The sequence below is a fragment of the Penaeus chinensis genome, chromosome 19, assembly GCF_019202785.1.
Source record: "Penaeus chinensis breed Huanghai No. 1 chromosome 19, ASM1920278v2, whole genome shotgun sequence".
In the NCBI taxonomy this organism is placed as follows: Eukaryota; Metazoa; Arthropoda; class Malacostraca; order Decapoda; family Penaeidae; genus Penaeus; species Penaeus chinensis.
The window spans coordinates 13,813,470-13,834,110 of record NC_061837.1 but is presented as its reverse complement, the minus strand read 5'-3'; the positions used below and the strand labels follow the sequence as shown (position 1 = coordinate 13,834,110).

The following is a 20,641-nucleotide window of genomic DNA, read 5'->3' as shown; positions in this document are numbered from 1 at the left end:
CCTTTCCATTCCTGAGACGCGGAGAGAGGCTGGACGGAGTGCCGAGGAGAGAGAGAGAGAGAGAGAGGGGGGGAGAAAGGAATAGAAAGAAAGTAGAGATATAGAAAGACGACGAGAGAAAGAAAGATAGAAAAGAGGGGAGCGATGACGAAGAGGACGAGAGAGAGAGAGATGGGATGGGAGAAAAAGAGAGGGAGAAGAGCGAGAAGGAGCCAGATCCGAGACGGGGTGAGAGATAGAGGCGAGAGCGATAGAGCGAGAGTGAGGGAGAGTGGGGAGAGACAGCCACGCGATGAAGGGAAAAAAAGAAGGAGAAATGAAGAAATGATAGAAGGACGAGAAGGAAGAAAGATAGAGTAAAAAAGTTTTTATTAGAAAAGCTAGGAAGAGGAAGATGAGTGACGAGAGGAGAGAAGAGAGAAGGAGGGGGGGGAGAGAGGGGGGGGCGCGGCGACGAGGAGGGAGAGAGAGGAGAGGAGACGCGAGTACGGAGAGAGGAGTTTTTAGTTAGAAAAAACAAGAGAGACGGAGAGAGAAAAGAAAAAGAAGACAAACGATAGGGGAGGGAAAGAAGAAGGATAGATAGAAGTGGGAAAAAAGAGGATACAGAAAGAAAGATTTAGGAAAAACCTGGAAAGATAGTTTTTAGAAAGAAGAAAAAGATTGAAGGGATTAGAGTGGTGTCGAGAGACGGATGAGAGGAGCGACGAGGGAGTAAGATTAACATGATAGAAAACAAGAAAGATTTGGAGAAGAAAAAGGAAAGATGAAGAGGGGAGAGCGAGTCGAGAGGGCCGGAGTGTCGAAGAGTGAGAAAAGATCACAGAAAATTAGAGGAAAAAGAAAAGAAGGAAAGGGAAGAACAAGTTGAAAAGAAAGAGAAAGACGAAATGATAAAGACAGAAAAGAGAAAAGAAAAAAGATTAGAAAGAATTAACAAAATAGGACAAGAAACAACGATTCAAAGAAGAAAGGACGTTCTGAAAAGAAGAATAAAAGAGAGAAAGGAAAGTTTAGAAATTAGAAAGAAGAAGATAGAAGAAAAGACTAGCAACAGACGAGCGGAGAGAGAGAGAGAGGAGTGGACAGACCGATGAGGAATGAGAGAGTAGGGAATAGAAGGGGAAAATGGACGCGGAGGAAGAGTGGTGATGGAGGTGAAGGAAAGAGATTGGAGCGCTGAAGACGAGGAGGAGAAGAAGAAAAGGGGAAAAGGAAAGATAGTGAAAAGAGAAGATAAAAGAAATGAAAGAAAAAGGAGAAAGAGGAAAGAAAGATCTTAAAGAAAGAAAAAACGATAGAAGATACTGATAAAAGGAAGATTGGGTAACAAGAAAGAAAGAAGAACAAGGGAAAGATATAAGAAAGGAAAGGAAAGAGAAATAAGAAAGGAAAGATGAAGAGATGTGACGAGAAGGGAAATGAGACGGAGGAGAGAGAAGGAGCAATAGAAAGAGAGTGGCGAGAGAGAGAGAGAGAGGGAGGAGAGAGCGAGAGAGTGTAGAGAGAGAGAGATTGCAGAGGAAGGAGATGAGATGAGGTGGAGAGAGGTGAGAGAGTGACGGGAGAGGAGAGAGGACTGAGAGAGCGAGAGATGGGGAACAGGGAGTAGAGGATGGAACGGTGGAGACCGTGAGTGGGAGAGAGAATGAGATGGGAGAGAGGGAGAGGGGAGGGAGGGGAAGAGAGACCTAGAGATGGAGAGGAGAGAGATGGAAAAATAAGAGAGAGATCGAATGAGATGAGAGTGACGAGGGAGCTGAGAGAGAGAGAGCAGAGAGAGGGAGATTGCGGAGGAGAGGGAGCGAGGAGAGAGTGAGAGGGAGAGAGGGAGAGAGAGAGAGAGAGAGCTGTGAGATTTAGAGAGAGAGAGAGAGAGAGGAGAGATCTGACGAGAGAGGGTTGAAGAGAGAGAGAGCAGAGGTGAGAGAGAGACGGAGCCCAGATGATGGATGAGTGTGAGAGAGAGGATGAGAGATTATGTCCGAGGATTGAGAGAGATCGAGAGACTGGGGAGAGCGAGGTGAGAGAGAGGCGAGGACGGATAAGAGAGGAGAACGAAAGAAAAGAAGAGACGAGAGTGAGAGAGAGATGAGATTCGAGAGAGGAGAGAGAGGAGATGAGAGAGAGTGAGAGATGTCAGAGGCGAGAGGAAGAGGGAGATGAGGATGGGTAGAGGAGAGGCGGGTAGGACGGCGGGGAAAGGGAATGACAAAGAAAGATTAGGCAGAAAGAAGAGATAGCTAGAAAAAGAGAGGACGAGAGAGCCGAGAGGACGGAGACTGAGAGAGAGAGAGAGCGACGGATGAGAGAAGGAAGAGTGAGAGAGGAGAGAGCGATGTGTATGAGAGCGATGATGAGAGGCGAGACGTTGAGGAGGCGATGATGACTGAGGAGAGATTGAGAGGATGAGAGAGATGACAGGGAGATGAGGAACGAAGACAAGAGATGAGAGAGAGAGAGAGGAGATGCGAGAGTGTGAGAGAGATTGATGAGAGAGAGGAGGGGAGTGAGATGAGATGAGAGAGGGGGGGGGGGGGGGGGGAAGAGTTGACAAGAAGATAGAAAGATGGAGAGAGAGAGAGAGAGAGAGAGGGAGTCGTCCAGAGGACCGTGAGAGAGAGAAGAGAGAGAGATGGGAAAGAGAGAGAGAGGAGAGAGAGTGAGGAGATGAGAACTGACAGAGGTGGATTGAGAGGTGATGAGAGATGACGTGAGTGGAGAGAGACACGATGAGTGAGAGAGATATTGAAAGAGGAGAGATTGAGGAGGAGAGATGGAGAGAGAAGAGAAGCGAGAGAGAGAGGGAGAGGTGTGAGAGAGCGAGAGAGAGACGAGAGCGAGAAGAGTCTAGGAGAGTTGAGGATGTGAAGAGCAGATAGGATGTAGAGAGTCGGGAGTGGGTAAGACGAGGGAGAGACGGACGAGAGGAGAGAGGAGAGAGAGAGAGGAGAGATGGAAATTGGAAAGACTGGGAGATATGTGAGAGCAGAGATGAGGAGGTAGCGAGAGAGAGTGACGAGAGAGAGTGCGAGAGATGAGAGAGGTGAGAGGAGAGAGAGATAGGGGAACGTGTGAGAGAGAGAGAGGAGAAGAGGAGAAGAGATGAGAGAGAGAGGAGAGAGGGAGCGGGGCGAGAGAGAGAGGAGGCAGCTAGGCGAGATATAGAGAGGGACGGAGAGAGATGGAGAGGAGAGTGAGAGAGACCGAGAGGAGGACGAGAGAGAGAGAGAGATTGAAAGATGGAGAGATAGAGAGTAGAGGATGAGTGAGAGAGAGAGTGAGAGGAGAGATGATGAAGAGAGGACGGAGCGAGACGAGAGGGAGAGAGAGAAGGGAGGGGACGACTGAGCGTGGAGATGCGAGAGCGAGGAGGAGCAGGAACGCGAGAAGGCGGTGACGAGGGAGATGCAGAGAGAGAGAGAGAGGGAGAGAAGGAAGGAGAGAGAGAGAGAGAGAGCGCCGAGGATGCGAGAGGAGGGAGAGAGAGAGAGACTAAGAGAGAACGAAAGAACAAGATAAGAGAAGAGAGAGAGACGAGAGAGAGAGAGGAGAGAGAGAGGAGGACGAGCGAGGGTGGAGGAGATCGAGGTGAGATGTAGAGAGAAGAGAGAGGGCGGAGAGAGAGAGGACGAGAGTGAGGAGAGAGATGAGGAGAGTGGGGGGGGGGGGAGAATGAAAGAGGGTGGGGGGGAGAAGAGAAAGAAAAGAGGGGGGGCGAAGAGAAGGAGGGTGGTGGGGGGGGGGGAGAGGGAGAATGAGAGGAGAGGGGGGGGGGGGAGAAGAGAGAAAGAAGGAAAGGAGAAAAGGCGGGAAGCAAGAAGGCGGGGCGAGAGAGAGAGAGACAGAGAGAGGGGGGGGGGGGGGGAAGAAGGAGGGAGAAAGAGAAAGATAAAGAAAGGGGAGAGAAAGACAGAAAGGAGATAAGGAAGAAAAGAGAAGAGGGGGAGAAGGGGCGGGGGGAGCGGGGGGGATGAAAGGAAAGATACGAAAAAGAAAGAGAGATCGATGAGAGAGGACGAGCAGAGAGGAGAGGGAGATGAGGAGATGCCAGAGGAGACGAGAGCGATGAGAGAGGGATGATGAGAGAGGACTGAGAGAGAGAGAGAGAGGATCGGAGAGAGAGACGAGAGAGAACGAAAGAAAGATACGACGAGGTGAGAGGCGATGAGAGTGAGAGTAGAGTGAAGCGAGATTGAGAGGGTGAGTGGGAGGAGAGTTGCGAGAGAGGAGAGGGGGGGGGGGAGAGAGAAGGAAAAGAAGAAAAGGGGAGAATACCCCCCACGCACGTACCCCACCAGAAGAAAGGGGAGTAAAGGAAAGATAGAAGACGAGAGAGAGGGGAGAGCAAATGGAGAAGAGAGAGAGATCATGAGGGAGAGGAGACGAGAGATGAAGCGAGAGGACGGGAGAGAGGAGAGGACGAGAAGGATGAGGAGTGAGAGAGTGGAGACGGGAGCAGAGAGAGAGAGGGAACTCGAGGAGGAGATAAGAGTGACTGATTGAAGAGGGTGTCGAGACGTGCAGCGAAGAGGGGAGAGTGGGAGAGCACGGAGGTGACGGAGAGTGAGACAGTGAGAGTGAGAGCAGGGGAGATGGGAGTACTGACGAGAAGAGAGAAGAAGCTAGAGAGGAGAGAGTTGAGATTGTGAGGAGCATAATGACGAGACGACGAGAGAGTAGAGAGAGGAGAGGAGTGGTGACGATGAGAGAGAGAGAGAGACTTTAGATGAGAGAGGATGTGAGATGACGGAGACGTTGGGAGAGGATGATGACACGAGAGGAGAGGAGCGCGAGAGAGAGTAAGTGAGAGGAAGAAGGAGATGAGCTGACCGAGGAGGCGAGAGAGAAGAGAGGAAGAGAATCGATGGAGAGAGGGAGTGAGATGAGAGAGAGAGTGAGAGAATGCGGGGAAAAGAAAGAAAAGAGGGGGGAGAAAAAAGAAGAAAAGGAGAAAGTAAAACGAAGAAGGAGGAGGGAAAGCAAAGAGAAGAAAGATAAGAGGGGGAAAGGGGGAACGAAAAGAGAAGAGGGAGGGAAGAAAAGACAGAAGAAAAGGAACGAAAGAGGGGGATAAGAAAGATAGATAGAAAGAGGATGAGAGGAGAGGAGAGAGATGAGAGAGCGATAGAGGAGAGAGGAAGAGAGATGTGATGACCGACGACGAAGAGTGAGAAGAGCCGGGGCGATGAGAGCGGGAGGGAGGGCGTGATGAGAGAGATGAGAGAGAGAGGGGAGATCGGTGAGGAGCTCGAGTGAGAAGCGAGGTGGACGGAGAGAGGGGGACGCGATAGAGCAGACGAGAGCACAGACGGACGGGTGAAGCTGCGGGGAGGAGTGATGGAGACGAGATAGAGATGCTGAGAGATGTGATGAGAGGACGAGAGAGGAGGGAGGAGAGGAGAGACGAGTTGAGATTGTGACGCGACGAGAGATGAAGAGAGAGAGATGGGGAGACTGAGAGTCTCGAAGAGAGAGGGAGAGAGGAGCGAGGAGACGCAGGAGACACGCGAGAAAGGAGAGAGACGAGAGCAGGAGATGCGCGACCAGATGCGATCCGGAGATGAGCGGAGGATGGGCGAGCGAAGAGACGGATTGAGGAGAGGAAGCTTTCATTTTTTTTTCGTTTTACTTACAAGCAACCAACCGAATATACATACCAAAGCAAAAAGCCCACAATAACAAACTAATGCAACCAGGCAATGATTCTCCCCTCCCCACCACCCTCACCCTACCCTAACCATTGAGCAGCGAGGCAGACACTGTCGTTCCAGACCGGTGGGAGGGTGAGGATGCTTGGCTGAGTCTTCTAGTACTACAGAGTCTTAATTCTTTTCCAGCCACGTCTGGGGTTTGTTGTTCCGTCTGACGGATCTTAAAGGGGAAAGGGGGGGATAAGATGGAAGGAAAAAAAACGGGGATGGGGAACCACAAACGAACAAAAAAAGGGGGGGCGGAAAGCGGCTGCAATGGAGAGGAGGGACAGGGGGGGGGGGGATGATTGGACAAAAGGAACTGGAAGATGGGAAAGGGGTGAGGGGCCGAGGACCCCGCCGCGCCCCGACTAACGAGGTAGCGGAAGGTCCTATACACAGACCGTAAGGGACGGGAACATGCGCCGGAAGGACGATAGGGGAGGGGAGATAATGTCCCCCGATAGGGGGAAGAAAGGAGATAGAGGGGAAAAAACCCGAGGTAAGTGGAGAAAGAGGGAGTTTGGGGAAGGGGTAGTTGGGGAAGGGGCGATAGGTAGAATGGAGAGGAAGGAGTTAAGAGATCTCTAGACGGAGGAAAAGAACGAAAAACAGATGGGGGCGATCGGGACCGGGGGAGAGAGGGTTCCTAAGGACAGAGAGATGAGGGGGGAGGCCGGAGGAAGATAGCAGATGGGGGGGAGAGGGAGCCCCGGAAGTGGGGGATCAGAGCGGTCACAGGATTAGCAGGGGTTTTTTCAAGGAATCTCTAAGGACTAGGAAGCCAGGAAGAGGGGCTAGGGTCGTTTGAGGATGCACGGGAGGGGTGAGGTTTGACTTGACGGAATAGGGGTATAGAGGGGATAGAGGCCAGGTAGGAGGACAACGCAGGGCTGCTGGACGAGGGGTTGTTATTAAGGATAGAGGGGGGGAGGGGAGGGGGGAGATAATAGATACGTCGTATCATACTTTATCGGAGTCCCTGAAGGTGTGTACACGCCGTACTGTTAGGATATTTTAGGATTAGAGGGGCGCGGGAGCTGGCACTAGAGCGCGAGATATACGAGGGGAGATCCGTGTGGGGGAGGGAGAGCCCGAGCACGACAGAGATGGGGGGAGCCGGCCGCCCGAGGGACGAGATTGAGAATGGGACGCGAACATGACTAGCCCAGTCGGAGGTGAGGGAGATGAGGGATCTTATGGGAGATACCGATCTTGTAGGGTGGCGGAAGTGCGATTCGGCGTCCCTGAGGTGGCAGAGGGTATTTTAAGGTTAAGGGGATAGCACAAGAGAGAGGAGCACGACACCCCGCAGAGGGTGACAGGCCGCGAGAGGGATGCAGCGGCACTGGACCCACCGTCCGCAGCGTGGGTCATTCCGCAACCACAGAGAGGGCCGTAATGGATAGACCCTGGGGGGCGAGGGAGGCCCGGGTGGATTAGTGAGCCCGCGGGTTAGGGAGGACCTCGAGGGGTACTCTTTTCAGTGAGGCCGTCACAAGGAGCAGATGGGGTCGACTATTACTCTATAAGCTACCGGGGTATTCATCATGTTAACGGGTTGGTTATCTTTAGGTAGTCGAGAGAGTGTGCAGGGTTATTTGGTCTAATTCGGAGAGCGGGAGGGAGAGGACTTGAAGACGTCGCGGACGCGAGGTGTAGTCGGTGTCTTTGTAAGGAGGAGAGCCGGTTTAGGATTTTAACTCGTTAATCAAGATTTGAGGGGGGGCGTGAAGGGGAGATAACGGTTCGATAGAGGGGGAGTGGAGAAGCCGAGCGGATTGGTGGCCGTCTCCTTAATAATTCACACTGGGACGACGGGCGGTTGTGAGTGGGTATGGTATGGTTTACCGAGAGCGTCCATGCGTTTTGTTTCTGAAGGGATAGTTAAGGCTTTGCCCGGTGGCGACGTGGGTTCTGTTTCCCCTGGTTCATGGTGTATTTAGGAGGTTTAAGGAGTCACAGGTTTTCGAGGTAGAGGCGTATATATTGAGCCCGTGGAGGGCGGTATCGGCGGGTCCCCGGTCGACGCAGAGGGGTTATTTCGACGTGGTTTACGGTTGGACTTTCGGATTTTAGAGGGGGTAGGGGGGATTAGTGGGAGGGGGGACCGAGTTCTCGAGATTATAGATTGTAGATTAGAGGGAGGGGGGGGGGGCCGAGTGCGGTGGGAGGTTGCGTCTGAAGGCGATGATGAGGGGAGGGGGATAGAGTCGGTTTATCCGTGAGAGGGGTTAATGGTTTAAAGGCTAGAGGGGGGGAGGGAGAAGGGCGGGATCGGGGAGGGGAAGACTCCGGTGGCGTAGGGAGAAGGGGAGACGGATGGGAGGGAGATTGCGAGATAAGATTATTTGGGGGATCAAGGATATTTGAGGGGGAGATGTGAGGCGGGGAGGGGAGATAACAGGAGCGGAGATTAGATTTGAGTGAGATAAATAAGTTCGCGAGGGAGATTTGAGGGAGGAGGAGGGGATCGGGAGTGAGGGTAGATAGGGAGAAGGACATTATTGATAGGAGGGGGGGGGGAGGGAGTGGGAGATAGATCTGGATAATGGGAGGATCCGTGGAGGGCGAACGGGAGCATGGGGGTTGGGAGGGAGATTGACTGAGATTACCCATAGGGGATCGGGGGGGGAGGGTGATAGAGATAACGGGTTGGAGATGAGGGAGATAATGTTTGATGGGAGGGGGAGACAGGGATGGGAGAAGATAGCAAGGGCGGGAGAGATAAGTGCGGGGGGGGACCAGGGAGAATGGATTGAGGAGGAGAGGTTAAGTCGACGTTCTTTCGAGGGGAGAGAGAGGATATCTGAGAGGGGGAAAGAGGAGGAGGAAAGGGTGGAAGAAGAAGGAATAAAAGAGGGTTTATTTATAATCAAAAAGAGGAAAAAAAGCTAACAAGAGGGTAAGGAAGAGAAGAGAAGAAGAAAGAGAGGAGGACAGGAAGGGAATAAAGAAGGAGAGAGGAGGGAGAATGAGCACAGATTTGAAGTAGGCACACCGGGGATATTGCGGAAGAGCGAAGACGAGGGGAGACCTTGAAAATCCGAATCAGTCTAGTGACCTCGCGCCTGCCAGAGGGGGGAAGAAGGGTGGAGAAAGAGAGAGAAGAGAAGGGAGAGGAAAAAGAACCGACGAAGAAAGAAAGGGAGAAGGAGGAAGAAGAAGGAAGAGGGTATAATACCGGAGGGAGAAAGAGAACTGAGGGGGAGGGGAGCCGGGAACGGGAGACAAGATGAGAGAAGGAGGAAGAGGGGGGATGGAAGGATGGAGGGAGGAAATGAGGGGTTTATTAACGTCTAGACAAGAAGAAGGCAGGCAAAGTAGCCGCGGAGGAAGAGGAGAAGAAAGGAGAAGAAGGAAGGGTAGGGTGGAAGGAAGATAGGAGAGAGAGGAAGGAGGAAGACGATGACGAGATCAGTGACGGAGTGAGATCGGAGGAGGGAAGAGAAGAAGTGGAGTAGGAGGAAAAAGGTTAAGGCAACCGACGGGTATACAAAAACGGAAGGGAGGATGACAGGTCAGGAGGACCGGAATACGCAGAAGGAGGATGTTAGGTCAATGAGGAGAGTGGTCCGCCGGTTTTTAAGGACTTTTTTTAAAGAGTGTCAATCTTAGGTTTAAAAGGATAGAGTGGGAGAGTGGTTGATAAAGGCGAGATAGTTAGCGGGCCGGAGCGAGGGGTACGGAGGGGGGGTGGAGGGGAGGTTAAGAGGAGAGGGATATCGGAGGGGGAGAGATAGCGAGATTTGAACGTCGAGGGTGTCCTGATGGTACGACTGTACGGACTGTGGACGGAGTGACATAAGGAGGGGGGCAGTGGGAAGGGGAACGGAAAGAACGGAAGAACGGAGAAAGAGGAATAAATGAGGGTAAGGACAAAGGAGTAGGTGGCAAAGGACAGAAAACGGGGATTGCCCAGCGGTGATGAAGAGATAGAGGGATAGAGAGGAGGATGACGATAGAGGATTAAGTCGAGAGGAGGGTAGGAGGGCGGGGGATGGGGGTAGGGGATGGGAAGGGAGGGAGAGAAGCGAACGAGAAGAGGATAGAGTCGGAAATACCGGGTAGGGAGGAAAGGGAGAGAAGAACGAGAGAAGTGAAGCGAGGAAGAAGAGAAGTATGAAGGAGGAAGAAGAGAAAGGAGGAGGGAACCAAAAGAGGAGGAAGGAGAAGAATGAGGACGAGAAGGCATAGGGAAAGGACAGATGGTCAAGTGAAATGGAGAGAGAAGGTAGAACGAGAAAGGGTGAAGGAGAGAAACCAAAGAGGGTTTGGCGGGAAGGAAGGGGTGTAAGGGAGGAGGTTAGGAGGAAAGAGGGTAATTCTGCGTTTTCCGGAGGAACGAACAGAAGAGGGGTAACGAGGAAACGAGGGGTAATGAGAACGGCGAAAAGGAAAGAGCAAAGAAGAGATAGAGGTAAGGAAGGGAGAGGGGGAAAGGGAACACGATCGATGGTGCTGCGATGAGGGTAGCCGGTAGGTAGAGGATATTTTTATGGTTATTTAGAGGGTTCGTTACAAGAGCGGGAGAATCTAAGAGGGTTAAAAGAGGTGGGGTAGGCAGGAAGAGGCTGGTAACAATCAATCTAGGAAGAGGGTCGAGTAGCGTAAAATGAGGGGTTATGGTCGTAAGAGAGGGTCAGAGCGGTTGGGTAGGTAGTAGGAAAAAAGAGTGGTCGGTAAGTGGTGGGTAAATAAGTTGATGCGAAGAAAGGCGAGACGCAGAAGGAGAAAGAAAAGCCCCCCCCCCCCCCCCCCGAGGGAAGGTGGTAAGGATTTTATCAGGGAGGGAGGGAGAAGAAGGCGATTTAGATGTGATAAGTCGAGGTGAGAGGGATGAACGAAAAGATGGAGCTGAGGAGAGAAGGGAGGAAAGTAGAAGGGGGGAGGGGGGAGGGCCATCTAGAGGTGCGAGGAAGGTTTGAAGGAGAGGAGGGTGGGGACGGGGAACCGGAGGGTTGGGGGCGGTGGTAGACGGGGTGACCGGAGAGACGGAGAGCCCTGAGTCGCGACGTAGAGGGCGAGAGGGTAGAAATTGGAGGGGGGACTTACGGACGAGGAGAGACGAGAGGTATATCTGAGGGGTCGGGGTGTTGCGATCTACCTAAAGTGGAGACCCGGGGGGCGAGGTGGGATTAACTGTTGCGAGGACCAGGAGGGATGTGAGAGAGGGAAGGAGTTAGGGGTCGGGAGGAACGAAGTACGGGACGTGGAGACAACGAGGCGGTCTGGCGGGGATTTGAGAGCGTTAAGGAGGAGGGGTTAGGAGGTTGGGGGGGGTAGAGGGCGGTGGAGAGCGGGTGGAGGGCGACTACGCCGGGGACGAGGGGAGGGGTGGGGGGGGACGAGCGGTAACCGAGGAGGGTTGGAGAGATGTCTGATAAAGAAAGGAGGAAGGGGGGAGAGAGGGGTTAAGGAATATTAGGGGGAGGGAAGATAAAGTCGAGGGAGAACGAGGCAGAGGCGGGAGGGAAGGGAAGGGTGAGTAAGGGGGAAGGACTAGACAGAAGAAAAGAATAGAGAAGCTGAGAAGGGGGAAGAGGCAATGGATGATAATAGTCGGGATGCTGGGCTGAAAAAAGAAAACGGGGAGAAGAGGGCCACGGGGACTAGAAAAAAGAAAATATAGGAAAAATGTGGGCGAGGTAAGAAGAAGGAGAAGACCAGGGGGGTAAAAGAGGGGCAGGGTAAATATAAAGAGGGAGGTGTACGGCAGGCACAGTCCGAGGGACGGACGTGGCGGGCGAGATGGGGGGAGGAGGGGGAGGGTGATGCCTCATTGAGAATTACGAAGATCGTGCCGTGAGGCGGGATGAGGCAGTAAGGATATAATATAAATTAATATATAAGATTAAAGGGGGAGGGCGAGGGAGCGCCCGGGCGAGGTAAGGCAAGTTTCGATCACCCAAAAGCAATAAAAAAAAGTTCTGACTGCACCCAAAGCCAAAGGTGGGCCCGAGGGAGGCAAGTCATACGCGGGTAAGGACGGGAGGCAGAGGGTAAGAGGGAGGGGAGGGATGGTGGGTGGCAAAAAGTCCAATGTAGTACGTGCTGGGAGACGGGCGGGGGAAGGTGAACGGGAGAGGATAGGAGAGACGAGGAAGGGAGAGAAGGGGCGGCGGAGGGGTGGCGGGGGGTTAAGGATAGTAAGGAATTTAGAGGCGGTCGTAGGGAGGTCGAGAGAGAGATGGTACATTCATGGTGGGGTATAGGTTAATCTAATGGTTTATAGGGAGGCCGAGAGGTGCTGGCGGAGGGAGAGGGTACGGGTGGGAGTGGTATATTTAAAGTAGTATTAGGCTGTGTGGGAGGGGTGAAGGAGAAGGGGGGCAGAGATTGGAGCGGAGAGGGCCAAGGGGTTTTTGTTATTGTTTTTATTGTTGTTTTATTAGTTTATCATGTACGTTATATAAGGAGGGGCAATCCCTGGTGATGCGGAGAGGGGTGGGAGGAGAGGGGAGAGAGAGGAGGGACCTGGGGATGGAGCTGGGACAGGGAGACCCAGAGAGAGGGGCAAGGGTTTTAAAGGGGGGCGGGGGGCGGGACGGCGGCGGGATTGGAGGGAGGCTGTTAATGTGTAGGGGGGGCGGCGGGAGGAGGTAGGGTAGGTAAAGGGGAGTAGGAGGGTACGAGTGAGGTAATAGAAGTGGTGGTTATACTGTCCGAATGGGAGAGATTATCGAGTGGGAGATTTAAGGGGGGAGAGGCTAAAGAGGAAGCATTGGGACGAGGGCGTAAGAGGCGATGGGGGAGATCGAGGGCAAGGGGTTAATTATTTTTTATATTGTTTTTGTATTTTCAACGGGTCTTTTAGTGTTTATATGTATATTTAACCATATATTTATATCAATTTTAGTCTTTTATTTATTTTGTAAATAAAGGCGGGCGGAGGGAGGTTGGTAGTTAAAGGTGCGGTGGGTGGGAGAGGTTTTTTTGTTGGGTAGGTACAACTAGGGAGGGTTTAAGTCGAGGGCGGAGAATGATGAGAGAGGGAGATAGAGAAAGATCAGATGAAGGAGAGGACGGCAGGAAGAGAAGGGGCGGAGTCATGGGACTAGAGGGGATGAGCGTGCTAGGGTTTTTTTGTTGGGAGAGGGCGAGGACTAGCTCGGGGTGGGACCGTGGTGCGGGAGTGATGCTGGAGTATGGAGTGAGAGGGCACATGGGGAGGGAGGGAGGAGCAGTGGGGGAAGAGTTGGGGCAGTGGTGAGATGAGGGGGCGAAGAGGGGGGGGGAGAGGGGAAGAAGAGAAGAGGTGAGAGTAAAGAGAAGGAAGGGGGGATGTGGGTATCACAAGAGGGGGTGGATGTAGGAGGGCAGGTGAAGAAGGAGAGGGCATGGTTCGACAGAGGACGAGTATGGTGACGGAGAGTGACAGGCGGAGACGAGAGGGCTAAAAAGGGGTTAATTAGGTTCTTTGTTTTTTATCTTTTGAAAGGGGGGGAGGGAGAGGGAGGGGGGAGGGAGGTGTATTTGGGGTTTAAAGGGTAAGTCGCGGGCGGAGAGGCGAGACCGAGATGGGGTCGGTACGTCGGCGCTTGGGGCTGCCTGGTTCTGAGGGAGGTGTGGAGTGGGCGACTTTGGGGTGTGTGGAACGTGTGGTGTTGGGGGGGGGGGGGCTTGGGGGGTTTGATGGTGGGTGGGGGTGGGTGGTAGTTGGGTGCTGGGTGGATAAAGGGGGTGGGGGAGTGATTGTGGGGGTCGTGTGTCGGTGGTTGGTGGGCGTATTTGGAGTGATTTGGTGTGTGGGTGGAGTTTGTAGGTTTGATGTTGTAAGTGGGAGTGTGTTGGGTTTATTGTAAAGGTATGCCTTGGGTATTTAGTTTTTATATTTTTTTTTTTTTTTTATATTTAATATTATATTTTTTTATTAATTTTTTGTTATAATACTTGTTAAAGGGGGAGGGAGAAGATGTATAAGTCGAGGGAAGAGGGAGAGGCGAAGTAGACTGGAGGCAGCAGGGGAGGTGAAAGAGATAGAGAGTGAACAGAAGAAGGGAGATAGGGGTGAGAAGGAGGAAGGAAGGGGGGATAGGGAAGAGGGAGATGAGGTGGTTTGGGGAAATGGAGAAGAGGGAGGGGGAAAAGAGGGGGGTAAGGGTTACTAATTAATAGGGGGAAGGTGGGGGGGGGGGGAGGGATGGGGTGGGCAGGGGAGGGATGTGTTTATTTGAGGGGGGAGGGGGGGGAGGAGGGAGTATGTTTATTGTATGTTAGATTACTTATATATATAGTTTTTATTTATTTTGTGTTATCAGTTGGTCTAATAAATATTTAAATTAAGGGGGGGAGAGGAGATTCGAGGGAGAGTGGAGGGATTAAAGTCGTAAGGGAGGGGAGAGAGAGAGAAAGGAGGTAGGGAGGTGAGAGAAGGAGGAAGGGAGAAGGGGGAAGAGGGTTGGAAGATAGAACGGGGGAAGATGAGGGGCAGAAAGAAAGATAGAAGGGAGAGATGAGAAGGGGGGAATAAGGCAAGATGGGGGCTGGGGGAAGGAGGAGGAAGGAGTGAGGTAAGAAGAAGGGGGAAGAGGGTTTAGGTAAAAAAAATACGTGGGGAAAGGGGAAAGGGAATAAGGTATACATGAGGGTATTTCATACAAAGGAAGAGGGGAAAAAGAGGGGGGGGGGGGGGGGGGGGAGGTTTGGGGGGGGGGGGGGGGGGGAGGGGGGAAAAAGGGGGGGGGTTTTGGGGGGGGGAGGGGGGGGGGGCGGGGGGGAAAGGGGGGGGGAAAAGGGAAAAGGGGGAGGGGGGTAAGTCCGGGGGGGGGGGGAAAAGGGGGAAGGGGAAGGGGGGGGGGCGGGCCGGGGGGGGGGCCAGGGGGGGGTTAAAAGGATTTTTTTTTTTTAAATTCAAAACCGGCCCAAAAGGCGATCGGGCGGGACGTCGCACCGATCCCGAGTCGGCCTCAGGATGAATTCAGGGGGTGGGGGGGGGGGGAAAGGGAGGGGGAAGAGGGTCCGAAGGGGTAGGGAGAAATAATGATAAAGGAGGAGTAGGAGGATGAGGAGGAGGAGAAGGGGAAGAACGAGGTGAAGGAAATGGGGGAGAAGGAGGAGGAAGAGGAAGAAAGAGAAGGAGGAGGAAGGGAAGAAGGGGAAGAGACATAGGAGGAGAGGAGGAGGAGAATGAGCCGAAGGAAGGAGAAAAAGGGGGGGGGAGGATTAAAGAGGAGTAGAGTAGGGCGACGACTTGTTGATGGGGTCAGAGAGGCATGAGATTTAAGGAAGAAGGATGGGGGAGGCGAGCTAATGGGAAAGGGGAGGGGAAGGAGGGAGAAGAAGGAGGAAGAGGAGAAGGAGGATGTAAGATTAGGAAGAGGAAGAGAAGGAGGAGGTTGAAGGGGGAGAAGTATAAGTAGGAGTAGGAGGAGGAATAGAAGGAGGTTGGAGGAGATGGAGAGGTAGGCGAAGGATAAGGAGGAGGAGGATGGAGATGACATAAGAAGTAAGAAAGGGGAAGAGGAAGAAGGAGAAGTGGAGAAGGGGAAAAGGGAAAAAAGAAGTGATTACGGAGGGGAAAAGGGGAAAATTTGGAGATAATGGGGATAGGAGAGCAGTAGAGGTAGATAAAGAAGAGGAAGTGGAAAGGGGAAGAACGAAAAGAATTAGAGGAAGAAGGAGATGAGGTGAAGGAGGAACGGGAGACATAAGAAGAAAATGACGGAGAAAGAGGAATACTGATAAAGAGGAAAGAGCGAAAAGAAAACAAAACGAAAAACAAAGAAGAAAAACGTTGTAATAAAGCAAAACAAATATTCGAAAACGGCAAGAGAACAATAAAACAATAATGACCATAAAACAGAGAAAATAATAGAAACACAACAACTAAACATTAAATACAGACAGAAATAGGCACCCGAATTCCTTGCTCTCTGGTGGCAAGGGGGGGAAGGGGGGGGGGGGGGGGGAAAGGGGGGTTAGGTGGGCGCGGGCGTCGTCAGTTCTCTTAAGATGTGGTTATTAGAGTGTTTGTGAATCACACCCACTGAGCTTGATCAACAATGACGTCACGGCGGTCAGGGGGAGGGGTTGGCGTAGAGGAGGGAAGGGTGTGGAAGGGAGAGAGAAGAAGGAAGGGATGACCAGCACAGAAATTTTATTTATATATATATATATATATATATATATTATTAAATATTGTGTGTGTGTGGTGTGTGGTGTTTTGTGTATTTTAAATATATTTTTATATATATATATATAATTTATATATATATAAATTATATTTTTATTATATGTATTTATATAATATATATCATATATTATATATATAAAATAAATATTTATTTATATATATTAAAATATATATGCGTGTGTGTATGATATTTTTTATGTATGGGAATTTTATATTATATATATATAATTTTATATATGTCTGTGTTTGAAATGTGTGTGTTTGTGTGTTTTGTGTGTGTGTGGGTCGGTGTGTGTGTGTGTGGGGTGGTGTGTGTGTGTCTGTCTGTGTGTGTGTCGCGCGCGCGATGTGTGTGTTTATGTGGTGTGTTTTTTTTTTTATGTGTTACACATGTGCATGTAACACACACACCCCAAACACACCACACACACCACACAAAACACAAAAACCACACACACACACCACACACAAAATTTTTTTTTCTTAATTTATTTTATATGGATAGATTTTATATTATATGCTGCCGTCGTTTTATATGCTTAGTAAGAATAAGTAGATTTTCCCCCCTACCATCAAATTTTCCACTTTTTCCCTTTATTCAACCCTCGTTCTTCAATGTGCCTGTCCGTCGGGATGCCTCCTTTCCTCCCTCAATGCCGCGAGGCAGGCACGACGCCAATGCGACAGACCCATTTGCACGGGGGGGAGGTGAAACGGGTTCCCCGTGGGCCCCCTTTTGGTGGCCTCGGAATGGCGAGGAGAAAACCCAGGCTTTGGGCGTGGCGACAGTCATCAGTTTCGCCTCTTTGCTCTCCTCTCTTCCTCTCTATATATATTTATATATTATTATATATATATATATATTATAAATTATATTTATAAACTTTCTCTCTTTCTCTCCCCTCTCTTTCCTTCTCTCTTTCTCTCTCTCTCTCTCTCTCTTCTCCTCTCCTCTCTCTGTCTGTCTCCTCGCTCATTCTCTCTCTCTCTCCTTTCCCCTCTCTCTCTCTCTCTCTCTCTCTCTGTCTGTTTTTCCCCTCTTCTCTCTCTCTCCTATCTCTCTCTCTCTTTTTTCTGTCTTTCTCTCGCTCTTCTCTCTCTCTCTCTCTCTCTCTCTCTTTTCCCCTCCTCCTCTCTCTCTTTCTCCTCTCTCTCTCTCTCTCTCCTCTCTCTTTTCTCTTTGTCTGTCTCTCCCCGCTCATTCTCTCTCTTCTCTCTCTCTTCTTCCCTCTCTCTCCCTTTTCTCTCTCTCTCTCTCTCTCTCTCTCTCTTCTCTCTTCTATTTTTCTCTCTATCTCTCTCTCTCTCTTTCTCTCTCTCCTCTCTCTCCTCTCTCTCTCTCTCTCTCTCTCTCTCTCTCTCTCTCTTCTCCTCTTCTCTTTCTGTCTGTTTTCTCTTTGCTCATTTTCTCTCTCTCTCTCTCTCTTCTCTCTCTCTCTCTCTCTCTCTCTTCTCTCTCCTCCTCTCTCCTTCTCTCTCTCTCCTCCTCTTATTTTCCCTCTTTTTCTCTCCTTTATCAAAAAGAATGGATCGATAAAAGCCTTTCTCCTTTGGTTTTCAAAATTATTTTTCACCGTTTTAAAAATTTTTTATCTTAAATAAAAGAAATTAATTGTGTGTGTGTGATTTTTACAACACTTCAAACGCCCCACACATACATTTCCACACAGATTTATAATAGGGGTGTGTGTGTGTTGTGTTGTGTGTGTGTGTGTGTGTTTTGTGTGTGTGCGTTGTTGTGGTGTGTTGTGTGGTGTGTTCAAAGCCCTCATAGCCAACAACAGTTCTAAAATTTAGCCCCTACGAGGGCATATTTTGAAAAACCCGTAAATTTCACTGCTTTTAATTTCGTGCAGAAATTTCTTAACCCTGATGCATTCTGCCTCCTACTCCTCCTGGACTTAACCTGCTGCCTCTCACCTCTCATAATTACAGAAAAAAACCCACCAATTTCACCTTGTTTGTTCGTCGTAAAAAGGCATATCGAAACAGCACTCCAAACAGCCATCATCCCCAGTGAAACCACACGCTTTTGCAAGTAATAAAGATAACACCGATAAGGATAAGGAAAAGCCACTCATCTCGATCAAGAACACACAATTAAACACGAATAATGACGTCCCAAATCATCGCACAAACTGGCAAGGATCACACACTATCGGGCCATCAAACACTACAATATAAGCCTTCAGTAGCACCAAACACACGCGGTCTTTATATGGGAATCGGCAAACACAGATGGATGGAAGTAGGTGTGAGTGGTGTGAGTGTGGTGGGGTGGAAGGGGGGTCGTGGGGTGTGGGTATCGTGGTCCTGGCGATGTGTGGGTGTGGGCTGTGTGAATGGGGTGTGAATTGGAAGGATTGGAGAGACGCGAGATCGAGATGGAGGGAGGAGAGAGAGAGGAGAGAGACAGATAGAGAAGAGAGGAGAGAGATAGAGAGAAGGAGAGAGAAAGAGTGAGAGAGATGACGATGAGAGAAGAGACGAGATGAGTGAGAGGATGGAGAGAGATGAGTGCTAGGTCGAGAAGGGAGATGAGGAAAGTTTGAGAGAAGGTGACGAGAGAGATGAGAGAGATGACTAGGTGCGGGTATGAGTTGTGATCTGTGTATGTGAACCAAGTTAATGTGTAGTGTGTGTATGTGTGTTATAAGTTGGTCGTTGGTGTGGGCTGTGTCTGAGAGTGTGTGACTTGGTGCTTATGTACGATGTACTCGTGTGTTTTCCTTGTGTTGTGTGTGTTCGTTAGTGTGTCTTTGTGTGTGTGTGTGTGTGTGTGGGTGTGTGTCGTTGTGGGTGTGTTGTGTGTGTGTGTGTGTGGGTGATGTGTGCGTTGTGCATGTGTTAGACTGTGTGTGGTGTGTGTGTGGTGTGTGTTTGGTGTGTGTGTGTGTAGTGTGTGGTTGTGATAGTGTTGTCACAAACTCGTTTTCGCCTTTCCCGTGAGCTCTTGGAGATCCTTCGGAGATCCTACGGCCTTCATTATTCAAAAAGTAAACTTTGCGTTTGGACTCCGGGGAGGGGGGGGCCCTATGGGGGGGTCGCGGGAAGAGAGGGGAGGTTTCCGCCCCCAAAGATGTCGGGTGGCTCGAGGGGGTCGAGGAGTTTAACTCGAGAGCAGGGAATCTTTAGGGCGCACACTCGCCGGGAATTTACTTTATATATATACTATATATATATTTATATATATATATCTGTGTGGTGTGTAGTGGTGTGTGTGGGTGTGTGTGTGTGTGTGTGTGTGTGTATGTGTTATGTGTTTGTGTATGTGTGTCTGTATGATGTGTGTGTGTGTGTGTGTATGTGTATGTGTGTGTGTGTGTGTGTGTATGTGTATGTGTGTGTGTGTGTGTCTTCCATCCATCTATAGGAATATAAATTAGGAGTATTTCTTTTTCATTTCAAACGAGTGGACAAGGGAGTTTCACAAAGGAATTTCTACGTCAAGCTGACCAGTTCAGAATAGAGGGACGAATGGTAGTCCAGGAAAGCAGACTCAGTTAGACGAAACGTTACCACATGATCCTAAAGGGCTCCTGCAAGGGCTGTCATTTGCAACATCTGGTCCCAAAAAATACACGAAATAGTCGTAAATGGATTTCATAAAATCCCCACTACAAAATCATAATCAAATATAAATAAAGAATATATCCCACAAACAAAACAAATAATCAACAAAATAAAAAAAATTAAATTACTATTGGATTAATATAGAAAGATTAATCAAAAAACAACCAAAACAGCATTATATTCCAAATATTAACCTTGACATAATGGCTCAACCCCAAAAACAACATATCAAAAAACATGAAATAGAACTTCTGATAAAGCTCTCATTAAGTCTAGGATCCAATAATTGTACATAATGTAAAGATAATAACGATAATGATAATAATAAGGATAATGTTAATGATGATTATGATAATGATAATAAGGATAACAATAATAATAATAATAATAATAATGAATAATGATAATGATGATAATAATAATCATAACAATAACAATAATGATAACAAGGATAATAATAATTATAGTTATTATAATATTAGTAAAAAACATAATGATTTATACTCCATAATTGATAATGAAGATTTGCTCAACAGTAGTAATGAGGATTATGTTTATGTAATAGTAATATTGTGTTAATAATGATGATTGTATTAGTAATGAACATAATGATTGTAATGATAATGATGATAATATTGACAATAACAATGGTAAGAATAATTATGTCAATAATAACAATAACAATCACAATAACAAAAACACAATGATAATAACAACAACAAAATAGCAATGATAATATTCCCCTCTCCTAAGAAAAAAACAACAACAACACGAAGAAAAAGCAAAAAATAAAAACAAACAAACAAACAAAAAACAAGAAAAAAGCAAGCGAGAAGGTAAGAGACTCTGCCGGGCCTTCGCTGCCGCATGGAAAATCGCCTTTTCCTGTGTGTTTCGCCACAACTCGCTACGACCGCTGGCGACACGAACATCCTATGTTTTTTTTATTTTTATTTTTTTTTATATATTCTTTTTTTTCACGTTCTTTTTTTACTTTTTTAATATTGATTTTTACTATATAAATATTTTTATATGGGTTTATTGTATACAGTTTATTTTTTTTATTTTATCTTTTCTAAATTTTTCTTTACCATTAACCTGGGGTTCTTGTATTATTTTATATTGTTAATTGTTACACCTGTAAACTCTTTTTAATGTTCCTCTTTCTTGTTTTCTTCTAATTAAACTTTATGTCTTTGTGCGTAGATGTTAATCGTTATATTTCTTTTTTTTAGTGGGC

The 20,641-nt window shown here is 49.1% G+C and overlaps 1 protein-coding gene across 1 annotated transcript in view; it reads right to left on the bottom strand.

The window, feature by feature from the left end:
- Nucleotides 1–19,352, bottom strand: part of LOC125034912 — a 43,474-nt gene extending 24,122 nt beyond the window's left edge. Inside the window, exons 1-6 of the mRNA XM_047626959.1 lie at nt 19,348–19,352; nt 17,985–18,162; nt 10,749–10,800; nt 7,502–7,619; nt 6,699–6,940; nt 5,742–5,846 (exon numbers count right to left, since the gene is read on the bottom strand). Coding sequence (XP_047482915.1) covers nt 5,742–5,846; nt 6,699–6,940; nt 7,502–7,619; nt 10,749–10,800; nt 17,985–18,162; nt 19,348–19,352 — 700 coding nt within the window. The remainder of the gene's footprint in view (nt 1–5,741; nt 5,847–6,698; nt 6,941–7,501; nt 7,620–10,748; nt 10,801–17,984; nt 18,163–19,347) is intronic.
- Nucleotides 19,353–20,641: the final 1,289 nt, after the last annotated feature.